Source organism: Borostomias antarcticus (assembly GCF_949987555.1).
Source record: "Borostomias antarcticus genome assembly, chromosome: 16".
Taxonomy (NCBI): Eukaryota; Metazoa; Chordata; class Actinopteri; order Stomiiformes; family Stomiidae; genus Borostomias; species Borostomias antarcticus.
The window spans coordinates 17,625,177-17,637,533 of NC_140249.1; the positions used below are offsets into that span (position 1 = coordinate 17,625,177).

The window sequence follows — 12,357 nt, forward strand, 5'->3', positions numbered from 1 at the left end:
CTGTAAAAAGTCAGAGTCTTGTTGGCCAGAGATGTTGTTGATACACATTGGGGTGATTACCACAGTTCTAGGGGCCTCAGGGGCTTCTAGAAGGTCCCTGAAGGTATCTGGTTGACCTAGAGGTGGAGCAGATGCTAGGTGGCTAGGAGCTATATGACCTCAAGGCTGAGACCTACTGTAGGAGGTCATTAGATGTTCCTCATAAAATTAGCTGACAACAGTACAAACTAACCAGACTCCAGACACACACACACACACACACACACACACACACACACACACACACACACACACACACACACACACACACACACACATACACTGTATGCACGTACACACACACAGTACACAAACAAACAAGCAAACACACACACACACGCACACGCACACGCACACACACACACACACACACACACACACACACACACACACACACACGCAGCTGTCTCACACACACACACACCCGAGTAACAGCTGACTCGGTCTGCCCTCCGCTGTAGGGTGACAGTTTAAGGAAGTGGGCCAAAAGGTTGAGCCGACTACAGCACACCTACAGAAGCTGAGCAGCAGACGGTGTGCGCCCCGCACCCCCCCCCCCCCCCGGCCCCCCCCTTCCCCCCCCGCCCCCCCCGTGTAGGGGTATAATGTACAGAACCACAGTTAAGGGCTTCACTTCAGATGCTCAAGCCCCACTGAGACGCTAGCGCTTGTGGCTTAGCTAGCTTTAGCCTACATGAAGCAGATAATGGACTTACCTCCCGGTTGTCTAAGTCAGCCTGAACCAGAGTTCCTTTGAAGCAGGGCTCCACGTAGCGGACGTAGTCGGTGTACTGTGGGAGAACCGGCAAACACAATTTAAAATATTGAATATTTGTCTGAGTGAACTTATTCATCCACTTACTGTATTATTACTATGAGCTACACACAGCTTATGAGCTTTGATTTTACATAGCGTTGTAGGGAAAAAGTGAGATTGCTTGGTGTGTGTGTGTGTGTGTGTTCTTACGGCGATGACGTTGACAAAGTCATTCTCCCCCAGTGTGTCCAGAATGGTGTTGATGGTATGCTTGGCGATGGTCATTTTCAGGCCTTTCATACTACCACTGATGTCCACTAGGATGATGATGTCTTTGGGTGAGGTGGCTGCTTGGATATACCTACAGTAGGAGAGAGAGACAGTCAGCCATGGGAGATGTCTCATAAAGTAGAACACCGTCAATTTATGTGTATAATAACCCACTGCAGGTTGGAGAACAAGGTGCTACTTAGAAAAGTACCTCCAAGAACTCTTTTTGGTTCCAAATGTGTTCAAACAAAGGTTAGAATCCTTTCACCAATAAAAGGTCCTACCAGGAACCAAAAAAGAGTCTCCCTCAGGGACGATCAAAGAACCCTCTTGGAACCCTTTTACCGCATCTATAAATGTAGAATCATGGACAAAACTGAGCTGCCCTTAAGTAAAGCTGTATAGTCTTATCTGACTATTACAAGCTGGGTGTTGGAAGGTGCGATCATTTTCATGTCTGTTTTTAACACACGTAGTCTCTCTCTAGACTCAAGTATTACATTGAATCGCTACGCTCCACATGCAACGTAAGAGAGTCTGTGCCACTTCTTCGCCCCAGCTCGTTTCCCGAGGGCGGGTCTAGGGGTCAAAACTGAAAGAGTGACAGGTCGCATCAGCAGTGAGAGAGCGCCTCGAAAAATGGGCTGCGGCTCGGTAACACAAAAGTCATTACTGATTGGTGCTCCCAGGATTTCAGGGGTACCAATCACTGGCCAGGATTCAAAAACCAGTTTTTAGCATGAAGCGTCCCAGACCCATAGAGAGATCTGCAGCGTGCGGTAACATAGTTTTCGTAGTGTAAGAACTCTCATGGGTCTGGCGTTGAGACTGCACATGATGAGGAAACTATTCTGCCACTGCTAGTGACACACAAGTTTCATCACCTCACCAATAAAAGCCCCACTTCGTAGCCCTTATTTATAACTACATAAACGTTTCCATATGGGCCCAGCCCCACTGACCTGGCTATTGAGCCGTTAACCACTTAAGGAGCAGCTTAAAGTCTTTCCAGGGGATCAGGGTTGCGCTGTCTACGTGGCCTGTGTTGCTGTTGGCTAGGCTGTGTTGGGAGCTATCAATGCCTCTTATAGGATTCAGTAGCTAGGGCCGAACAAGAACCCGCTAACTACCTGAAGAGGTGGCAGTCTGTCTGAGGACGCCGGGCCCTGGGGTCGGGTGGTGTGAGTGTAGAAGAGCATGGGAGGTCCTTCTAGGCTGTGCCTCCCAACCAGCACAGTATAGACTGATTAACCAAATGATGCCTACTGTACTGTAAACATATTTTGTCATATAATATAGGTCTTTGATGAAACATTGGATGAACTCCTGTGGACAATTCTATACATAGAGTTCCCAAGCTCTTCCATGTTGCTGTCCCCCACTCTCCCAACAGTGACAGAAGACCTATAGTACAGTAGAGCGAGACCAAGCATACTTTACAGTGCACCCTTCTTCACATCGATTTGTATCTGACCAAAGAGGTTATGGACTTGAACGACCGCTGACGTTTGCAATGAATGATTGATTGAGCGAAAATGTGAGGCCTGTCGTTTGTGAATGGCAGCATATCAAGCAAAATAACTTTTACACTGGATGTTACAAGAGGTAAAAGTTATTGCGAACTGTGAGATGGCACAATCTCGATGAGATCTTTTCCAGTACCCGGTGTCATCGTCTACTGTAACTATAGAGGAAGGAGTCGTTGTCTGTCTGACTGTATGTCTGTTTGTATTTTAATTTTCTTGAGAACCAGGCACTGTATGTAATTACAAGTCGGCAGGTGTATTGTTCAGGACCCAAGAATGTGCATCGTTGAGTATGAAGTTGGAAGAGTGGTTCTCGAGAAAGCTGCAATACCAGAGGTCAAGCAATCGGCCTGTTCCGAATAGTCACATTCTGAACGGGCACTGTACTAGTCATCATACTATAATGGAAGGACCGCTCTCTCCTCTCTATCTGGACCTGTCTGTCTGTCTGTATTTCAATTTTCTCGAGAACTATAAATGTAAATTTTTTAAATTTTGAATTTGGCAGGTGGATTGTTCAGTACGAGTGCAGTGTCAAGTGTGAAGTTGTTTGGATGAGTGATTCTTGAGAAAGATGCAATTAGTTGTTCCACGGCACAGGCACACGTTCAACGGGCACTAGGACCCAAGGAAGTGCAGTCGGAGGGCGCTGTGCCGGGCCCAACACACACATTTTGAACGGGCACTGCAATGCTATACTAGAACTCTTGACACACTGACATACAGTAGAGTACAGTAGAGTCGTGACTTTCTCTCTGCTGAGGGGCATGTTCTATAAGCTACAGTATATATATATATAAACTATTAATATGTATAGTTATATATATAATACATATTTATATTTATTTATAAGCTATAAACCTCTTACCAGTTACGGTTCCTGCAGTCAAAGGCTGCCACACCATTAGAATCTGGTGTCCACTTGATACCTGAGAGAATGAGGTGACATGCGTCTCGTTAATTATTCAAATCACGTTATTGAATGCTTTCTCAAACTGCAGTATATTGCTACAGTACATCAACTGAAGGGTTGTCCTTTACCGGGATAAAGTCTGAAGAATCCTGTTGAGCTGCCAAAGTACTGCCAAGTGAGTGTAGGATCCTTCTGGAAGTTATTGATGAAGATGTCGTTCAGAGCCTCCGACATGTAGATTCCATTGAGAATGTTGGGGTCTTCACACAGAGGACAAAGAGGTTCCCCATAAGCAGCAAATAAGAGAGAGAACACCACAAATAGTACCTGACATAACTTTCATGAAGGGCTTAAAGATATTTTTCTCACACATGTATCTCTATTCCTGTCTATAAGTTAGAGCTTTGTCCTAACGGCCTAGCTAGAAGATGATAGTTGTCCAATGGCCTCACATACCTCTGTTATAGACGTTGGTGGGCACCTGCACGTCGCTCTGTAGTGTGTTGACAGCGAGGTTGTTGAAATGCTCGTTCTCCTCCAGGGGAAACTCTCCTCCAAGCTCTACAAAGTTCCCTTCCTCATCCATGGTGTTGATGATCATGGAGTTGTAGTAGTCAAACTGGAGGAGATTCACCATGAATAACACAGGAGCCTCGTGAGAAAGCTACATGAACACGACGAGACTATGTAGATGCCTCAGGTGAAATGTGACCAAAAGCAGGCGAAATGTGAAATGACAAACCTTTAAAGTTGCATTGAATTCGTGATACAAATCTGCATCTTCTGCTGACTCAGCCAGCCTCTGAGGGGAGAGGACAAAAAAACAAATTCAGTGTGATTCCGTCAGGGTGGAAGTGAAATATCATACTAGAAACTAGAAATGGTGCTCAGAGAGCACAGACCTCTGCCCATGAATGCATTTCGTGGCTCTATGCGCACCAAAGTCAAATGGGTTTTAAATTGGTGCATGCTACTCCCCTCCACTGAGTTTCATGAAAAGCGGTCTGGTAGTTTTTGCGTAATCCTAGTCCAAAAAATGAATGGAGGTGAATGGCCAGCCCGGCTGTGTTTGGACGGCTCCTGAACCCGCCCCGTGATTCGTATCCACACCAGAATTGAATGACTTCTAAGTTCGACTATGCTACACCCTTCCACCTAATTTCATGAAAATCGGTCTAGTAGTTTTTGCATAATCCTGCAAACAAACGAACAAACAAACAAGTGAACGCACCACCGAAAACATTACCTCTCACCCTGCGCTGTCGCTGGGGCAGAGGTAATGAAGAGAGTTGAGCACTTGGAGACTAGTGGATTATAAGGGTCCCCTGCGTCTTTCCAGGGTCTTCCTCACCTTGACAGACTTCATCTTGCGTCCCAGCATGGCCTCGATCTCGTCAGAGAGGTCCTTCACCAGCTCCCTGCCGTTCATCTCCTTGATCTTTATGACGGGCTCCACATCTTTCAGTTTCTGAATGAACATGATAGAAATAGTAAAAAAGTGCAATTTTGACTGAACTCCTATGGTTTCTATGTTTCAATAGTACTGTTCCTGTGTACTGTAATCTTGTGTTCTGCCCATCCCAGTGTGTCCTGGAGGTTTGTTGTGATAAACGTAATGATAATCAGTATTCATTATAATGTTTAGGGTGAACGGTCACGTAGTGGTTACCGAATTGTCTAGATCAAAAGGAAAGTCAGCCAGGCCTTGAGATAGCCAGAGGAGGCCTCTAGATTTCCTCTAGATTTTGAGTATTAAATACTCAATTACTGTACAGTAAGTCAATCGCAAATCCCAATTAATCTGAGCGACCCACATGAGGACAGGTGAGAAAAGTAGTTGCAGTCTTCCGTTGGTGGGAAAATCCATACATACTGTAAACAATATGGTTACACTATGCCCCTGTTGGAACAGACATCTCAAGCATTACAAGCTACAGTAATAAGCACCGGACTCTCAGTTAAGTACAGTATCACATATGGTGACATAGATCCCCAGACTGAACTCTGTGTGAACTGTTGTTGTTGTTGTTGTTGTTGATGTTGTACGCATCAATCTGAAATTAATGTCTAAGAGTTGAGGCAAGCAAATGATCCGAACCAGAACATGAACCTGACCATCTTAAACAGGAACAAGCCAGGCCACCAGATCGTAACCAGCACGGTGACGCTGTAAAGAGCATGGCGGTAAGGTAAAGAGCGCTAGCTCCTAAACCTGCGCATTACTGTGATCCCGTTAGGGTCTGTGTCTGTCGCCCAGGGGCCAGTGTGCCACGGCAATCCCTGACCCAGCACACACACACACACACACACACACACACACACACACACACACACACACACACACACACACACACACACACACACACACACAGCTACTGCAGATTGGGCAAAGCATCACATGTGGTACAGGAAGTGACGATCTAGTCTAGGGCATCCCCAGGAAGTAGACGGCATACTGAGGCACATCATGTAGAGGGGGGGGGGGCTGTGTTTTTCAATGTGTACTATACCTCCAATGTAGAAATATGTTCCTCCAATGTGTTGTGATTGGGATACTGTATTATATCGTAGCCACTGAAGGTGTGATGTACAATCTAATCCAAGCTAAAGTGGATATTACCTCCCATTCCTGTCCCTACCAGGCTAATAGAATGAATACACAATGTCACCAAGTTGAGCAAACCATGTACTAAAAGCTCAGTAGTAATGGAGTCTATTCTACCAAAACTCTCACTGTTTACCTTTTGTAGAAGAAGAGACCCAGAGTATTTTATACTAACGTCGCGCAGTTGCACCGACAAGGTACTGGCCCACTGTTGAACCCTGAAACAGACAGAGAGATTGGAGATGAGCACCAGGACAACACAGGAAGAAAAAAACCAATCTGCTTCATGGCCATGACTGTGCTGGTGTCACCCGATAATCACTCACTGGTGCTCTGCGTCTAACAGGACTGGAGTGCCTAAAAAGGTCAGAAATATCACAACAATAATACCGATTGGATAATCTGTCCACCGTCAATGTACAGTAGGTCAATAGAGGGTTCCAGGTGTCCTTTAAGCACGTGATAGGAAGTGTTCTGCAGTGAACTATGGAACTCGCTGTGTAAACATTCTGTTCAACAAAGTGGCCATGGTACTGGAATGAGATAGAGCCCACTATTCTACTGTATCTGGGAGTGTTACAGTATTTATTATTTCTTTGAAATTGACCTTATACAGCAAAACAGTCTCCAAATACGACCATTACAACGAACCCTGTATTATAGTACATATGTCCCCTACATGTCCTTCCATCATTTCACTAAATTTCAAGGATTAAAGGATCTGTACTGTATTTGTCATAACAAGATGTGCTACCATGTGCAATGAAATGTTATTATACAGCACAGCATGCGACGAACAGCCGACAAAGAACCATTCTGATCCGAATCTATCCCTGCTCTGACGTCAGACCTGCAGGGGAGGAAGTGGGTCTGGTCGTCACAGGAGCTTCCTGTGTGACACGTCGTCCGACCCGCGTGGCCATCTGTGCTCCGGCCGGGGTCCCTGGCTGGCGTCCCGACCCAAATGGCCCGGGGCAGCATCCAGCATCTGCCACCGACGGTCATTTCATATGACCACCACCACGTTCCATCTTATTGACCACAACCAGCTGAAAACAAGCATCTTCGTTGACCACTGGGCACAGCCTGTGGAGAATGATGACGGCCTCAACAGAGTTTATGACTGAAATAGCCCCAGCAAGCTGTCTGTGTAAGAAATAGTGAGATCCTGAATAAAAAGCAATGAATACAGATCTGAGATCTGAATAAAAAGCAATCATGTTTTTGCGTCTGATAGACTGGCTTAGAAAACCAGTGGGGTCTTTAGACTGTAGTGTATAGCCTGTTGGTAAGTTTGAAGAGCGAGACAGCTTTGAGTCAGTATGATAGTCAACCTGACTCAGGGTTCCTGTGAATACATCGTTTGCGTAGTGCTACTGTTGGACAAATCTAATCTTTTGAACACAGCAGAACGCAGAAAAAGAAATACCTTAGGGAACATGTGTCACTGTACATCACTACAAGCCAAGGGCAGAGCTGTTATGTTAGTCTCCCATGGGATGCAGGGAAATGTAGTGAAATGTAAATAACACTCACAGCACACTATCTGTCAGCGGTCTAATGACGTTTATTCTTTTTTCAGCCGAGCAAAAGCAGGGCTGAATTCCACAAGGGCTTGGAGGGATTTTGCTGAGGGAAAATCCTAGCTTTGTTGTTAACAAATCACATCAAATCATGTTTGTCTGGGCTTCCTGGCTCATCCCCTTGTGTGTGTGTGTGTGTGTGTGTGTGTGTGTGTGTGTGTGTGTGTGTGTGCGCGTGTGTGCGTGTGTGTGGACATTAAGCGGGTCAGGCAGCGTAAGGACCCAGTCGCGATTAATCTCTTTGGAACATAGGACTTTTGGGGCACTGTGATTTTGGTGACAGTTGGATGTGTGGTTCAATGAAAGCAGGAGAGAATAGATGAATCAGGATCAGTGTGTAATCAGGCCTGCAGACCAGCAAGCAGCCCCTCACACAAACACCGTGGAGAGAGAATCACATCCAGCCTGTAGCTAGCCTCCTGCTAAATCAACTTGTTGGTTGAGAATGGGCTTCCTCTTTCGCTGTCTCAAAGAACAAGCAGCACCATGCATTTCCTAGTGACCGGTTTAATGTATATTGGCTTGCTTTTGAACAAAAACAGTTGTTTAAAACATGAGTTGAATAATGAAACTTTCATAAGGCTGTCACTCGATCATCTTTTCATCAATAATTCACTTTCAAAATCTCGTACTCAACAGGACATTTGTGTGTCCTGGTCTCACTTGACTGTTGGAAGGGCAGCTGTTCAAAGTTCAAAGAAAATGTCGCTGCTCCTCCAACCGTGTCTACAACAAAGTTCTTTTAAACTGCTGTCTCTGAACACCTACTGATCATAGACCTCTTTTAATGGATCATTGCTGTGTAAAAGAGAGCTACAGTACAAGAGCTGGTAGAACTAGAAAGAGATCAAGGAGACGTTTGTGTCTTGCCTATAAGGAGGTACCCAAACCCTGTCTCTAAAGGAAACGGGAGGACCAGTCAGGATTTAGAGACAGGACTGCAGGAGGACACTTCTACAGAACTCACGTCTCTGGAGGGATCTTCATCTGAGCGTGTGTGGAGAGACAGAGACAGTAGAGACAGAGGACCCAGAAGCCCACGCTCAGTCCTCCTCCCGTCCGCGCCATTGTCCTGACCACGCCGATCGAAGACATCGTCATCAGTGCTTCAGGGTCCATGCTAATGTCTTCGCACCTAAAACCACCTCCAGGTCCACAAGTCTCAGGGAAGCAATGAAGAAAATTGCAATAAAGGTTTTCTCATGTTGGCTAAGGCGAGCACACCACATCTCCACTGGCGACTATGTTGAAAGAAAGACCCTTAAATCTCTCCGGAATGCTTGTACTGTAAACGATCTGCTGGCTGTTGTCATCTCTCTCGTCTTTCTCGTTATCTCTTCATCCCCTGTAATGCCCACGGTCCGGTCACTCCTCGGCTCTGCAGGTCCACATCCTGTCGTCCAGGCTGAATCCCAGAAGCTCAAACCAGGAGGAAGACAAGGCGCCAAAGAACCCACTCCTTCGCCTTGCCAATCATCTAAGAACCGAAGAAGACTCCAAGAGGTTCTGAGCCGAAGTTCCAAGGTGTGTCACGTAGGTGCTAGATCCTCACTGTCCCAAGGTGGGTCACCTGGTTACGACTGTACTACTACTACTGTTCTACTACTGTAGATCCTCACTGTCCCACTGGTGACAATCCTCTCCCAGTCCCCGCGTCCCCAGAGTGAAGGGCCAGCGGCAGGTCACGTTCCAGTCAGATAGACGTGCTGTCACACAGCTAGGGGGAGAAAGCGTCCTGGAAAAAAGCAGGACGTAGCGGCCATCGATTTGCTGAGCACAATCGCCGTCTCCTCTGTCGCGCAATTTACAGCGTAATCTACTTGGATTAAAACTCCCCTCCCGACGGAGAGAGGGGGGGGGGGGGAGGCAGAAGGGAGGGGTGGAGGGAAACGCAGGAGAGGAGCAGAGATGGGGGGAGGGAGCGAAGAGGAGGACTGGATGAAGGGGTTTGTTTAAGAGGATTATTGTGATTTCTCCAAGTTCTATCCATCCAATCAGTGGTAGTGAAATAAGGGACTGAAGGCTTTTTTTTTTTTGCAAAGGGACTTGGGACACGTAGCGCCACCTGATACCTGACATGAACAGAACCACGATCCAGAACGCCCTGGCACTGACCGAGTGATTGGCGCAGCAGGGAGTGGAGATTTACTGGGTGAAAACACACACACGTACGCAGGCACGCACGCATACGCGCGTGCACACACACACACACACACACACACACACATATTCAAATATGTGAAACAGACACTTGTGTAAAAGGAACCAGCCCTTATCTTATCAAAATAATTGAGTTTTAATTTCTTCCTGTTATAATAGTGTTGTTTCTAAAGCTTTGTGTCCCACAAACTTTTGATATAAGTGAATGGTTAGAGCTATGTCTGTCTCTGCAACAGGGGGACGTTAAATCCTTTAAAAATCCTATTAGGGGACTAAGCTGGTACTCACTGACCTATGCTATCTCATATTTAGAGCATTTTTGAGCATGACATTCATAATAGAAAAGGGGTTTGATCCACAATCTGTTTTAGGGACGGACACAAATCTGGCTCAAATGGAAAATTGTCTGTTATCCAAATGTATATTTTTACCTGTCTACAGTATTTGCATGCTTCCAGCTTTCTGAGGCTATTTGTGGTAACGGTTCTCATCAATCTAATACATGCTGGGTAGGGAATATTTTTGAAAAAAAAGAAACATGTTAAACGAAGCCATCGTGATCCACAACATGTGTTATGAGAAACTGAATGGTTCATTATTCTGAGATGGGAAATTTAATGTAATATATTTCTTCATCATAGTCTTCCTCACATGTTCTCTGAACCGAATGGTTTCTAGAGCTGAAACGAGGACGGAAGACGAGGAGGACGTACTGTATGGCCCAGACTCTGGGAACGAGGAGGACGTACTGTATGGCCCAGACTCTGAGAACGAGGAGGACGTACTGTATGGCCCAGACTCTGGGAACGTAACTAAGCCTAGATCGCCCCCTGTTGACAGGAGAGTATACATAAAACACAGGCACAGGCCTGTGGTGAGCTAGCTCTCCATATCTTGTCAGTGTCTCTCAGGGGAGAAGCACAAAACTGACCTCTTGGGCGACTTTATCCAACTCTCGATAGATCAACTATGTCGATAGATCAACTATCAGAGCACAGGGATATGTCAGATGGAATGAATCCAAGTTCAGCATACACTACTACAAAAAAATACTAAATACTAAAGAAAATTACTACGAAAAACGAAACATTACAAATAAACTTCTTTGACTGAATTTACACACCAAATGAATAGTTCTTCAGAACTGACTCCAAATATAACATCATCCACATCATTCCAGAGTTTTGACCTGCAGGAAAGTACAAAAGTAGGCCTACACCGCATGTGTGACCATCCGGAACGTTCTCCAGCTGACGTTGTCAGAAGAAGTCCCCCTCTCTCTGAAACTGGGTCGCTGCGGTTGGTGAGCCTGCTGCAGATCGTGTTGGGGACAGATTTGGTGACGCTGTAGTATCTTACTGTAAGCCTGGTGTCGTGTTCCTCCTCCTGGCAACCAGAGCCCTGCTCTTTGACCGACTCGCAGCGTGACTGAGTAAATCACCCACAGACCAGGCCTCGCTCGCTCAGGACAACACGGGGTTGAACTGAACACACTGTATCAAACACCATGAAGAATATGTGAGAAGCAAACTGTATTTTTAATATGAATTTAAAAAAACAACAATTTCAAGAACACTTATATAGGGAAATGTGGACAAGGAATGGCAACCGATGTACTGTACAGGTCACATGTTTTGAGCAAAGCAAAGACTGAGACATTATTCTGCTGTGCTTTCCCACGCTGTGAAACGCCAACATTCCCCCCACAGGGATTATTAAAGTGCATATGTATGTATGTATGTATGTATGTATGTATGTATGTATGTATGTATGTATGTATGTATGTATGCATGTATGTATGTATGTATGTATGTATGTATGTATGTATGTATGTATGTATGTATGTATGTATGTATGTATGTATGTATGTATGTATGTATTTATGTATGTATCTATCTATCTATCTATCTATCTATCTATCTATCTATCTATCTATCTATCTATCTATCTATCTATCTATCTGGATAAATGATGATATGAGTTTTCTCCAGGTGGTCAACTTTATCAATCCCCTTCCCCTCTGGTTTAAAGGACATCTATGGATATGTTCTTTTTGCTGAATAGGGCTCATAGGAGGATGACCCAGTGGTGGATTATCATTGACCAATATGGCTCATAGAAGGATGACCCAGTGGTGGATTATCATCGACCAAAACCAAACGTTTGATTGTCCCCTCTACTCTGCACCCAATCTAGATGCTTTATGCTACAGTAGCTACATGGAGATAGGCATGACCGGCATGTAGCTTTTAACATGTAGAATGACTCTGTGTCCTTACAGCCCCTCTCCCCTTACAGACAGGTCAACACACTGCCATGGCCTGATGGGGCACTATGCAAAACATGGACCAGGGGTCAAAGGTGAGGTGATCACATAACGCCCTCATCGTCACATGTAAAGACCTCTCCCTTTCAGCCAATACGATCACGTTCAGAGGTGCCGCGCTTGCGTAACTAAGGTTTTATTTAGAGGTTGTTGTGGTAAGATGATGTCCTGGGCGGGG

General features: G+C 45.4%; 1 protein-coding gene across 1 annotated transcript in view; it reads right to left on the reverse strand.

The window, feature by feature from the left end:
• Positions 1 to 8,788, reverse strand: part of LOC311319725 (voltage-dependent calcium channel subunit alpha-2/delta-4-like) — a gene marked incomplete at both ends in the record, with an annotated part of 38,336 nt that extends 29,548 nt beyond the window's left edge. The window contains 9 exons of the mRNA XM_084451328.1: positions 756 to 830; positions 1,007 to 1,157; positions 3,461 to 3,521; positions 3,634 to 3,765; positions 3,962 to 4,124; positions 4,248 to 4,307; positions 4,857 to 4,973; positions 6,247 to 6,328; positions 8,661 to 8,788. Coding sequence (XP_084307454.1) covers positions 756 to 830; positions 1,007 to 1,157; positions 3,461 to 3,521; positions 3,634 to 3,765; positions 3,962 to 4,124; positions 4,248 to 4,307; positions 4,857 to 4,973; positions 6,247 to 6,328; positions 8,661 to 8,788 — 969 coding nt within the window. The remainder of the gene's footprint in view (positions 1 to 755; positions 831 to 1,006; positions 1,158 to 3,460; positions 3,522 to 3,633; positions 3,766 to 3,961; positions 4,125 to 4,247; positions 4,308 to 4,856; positions 4,974 to 6,246; positions 6,329 to 8,660) is intronic.
• Positions 8,789 to 12,357: the final 3,569 nt, after the last annotated feature.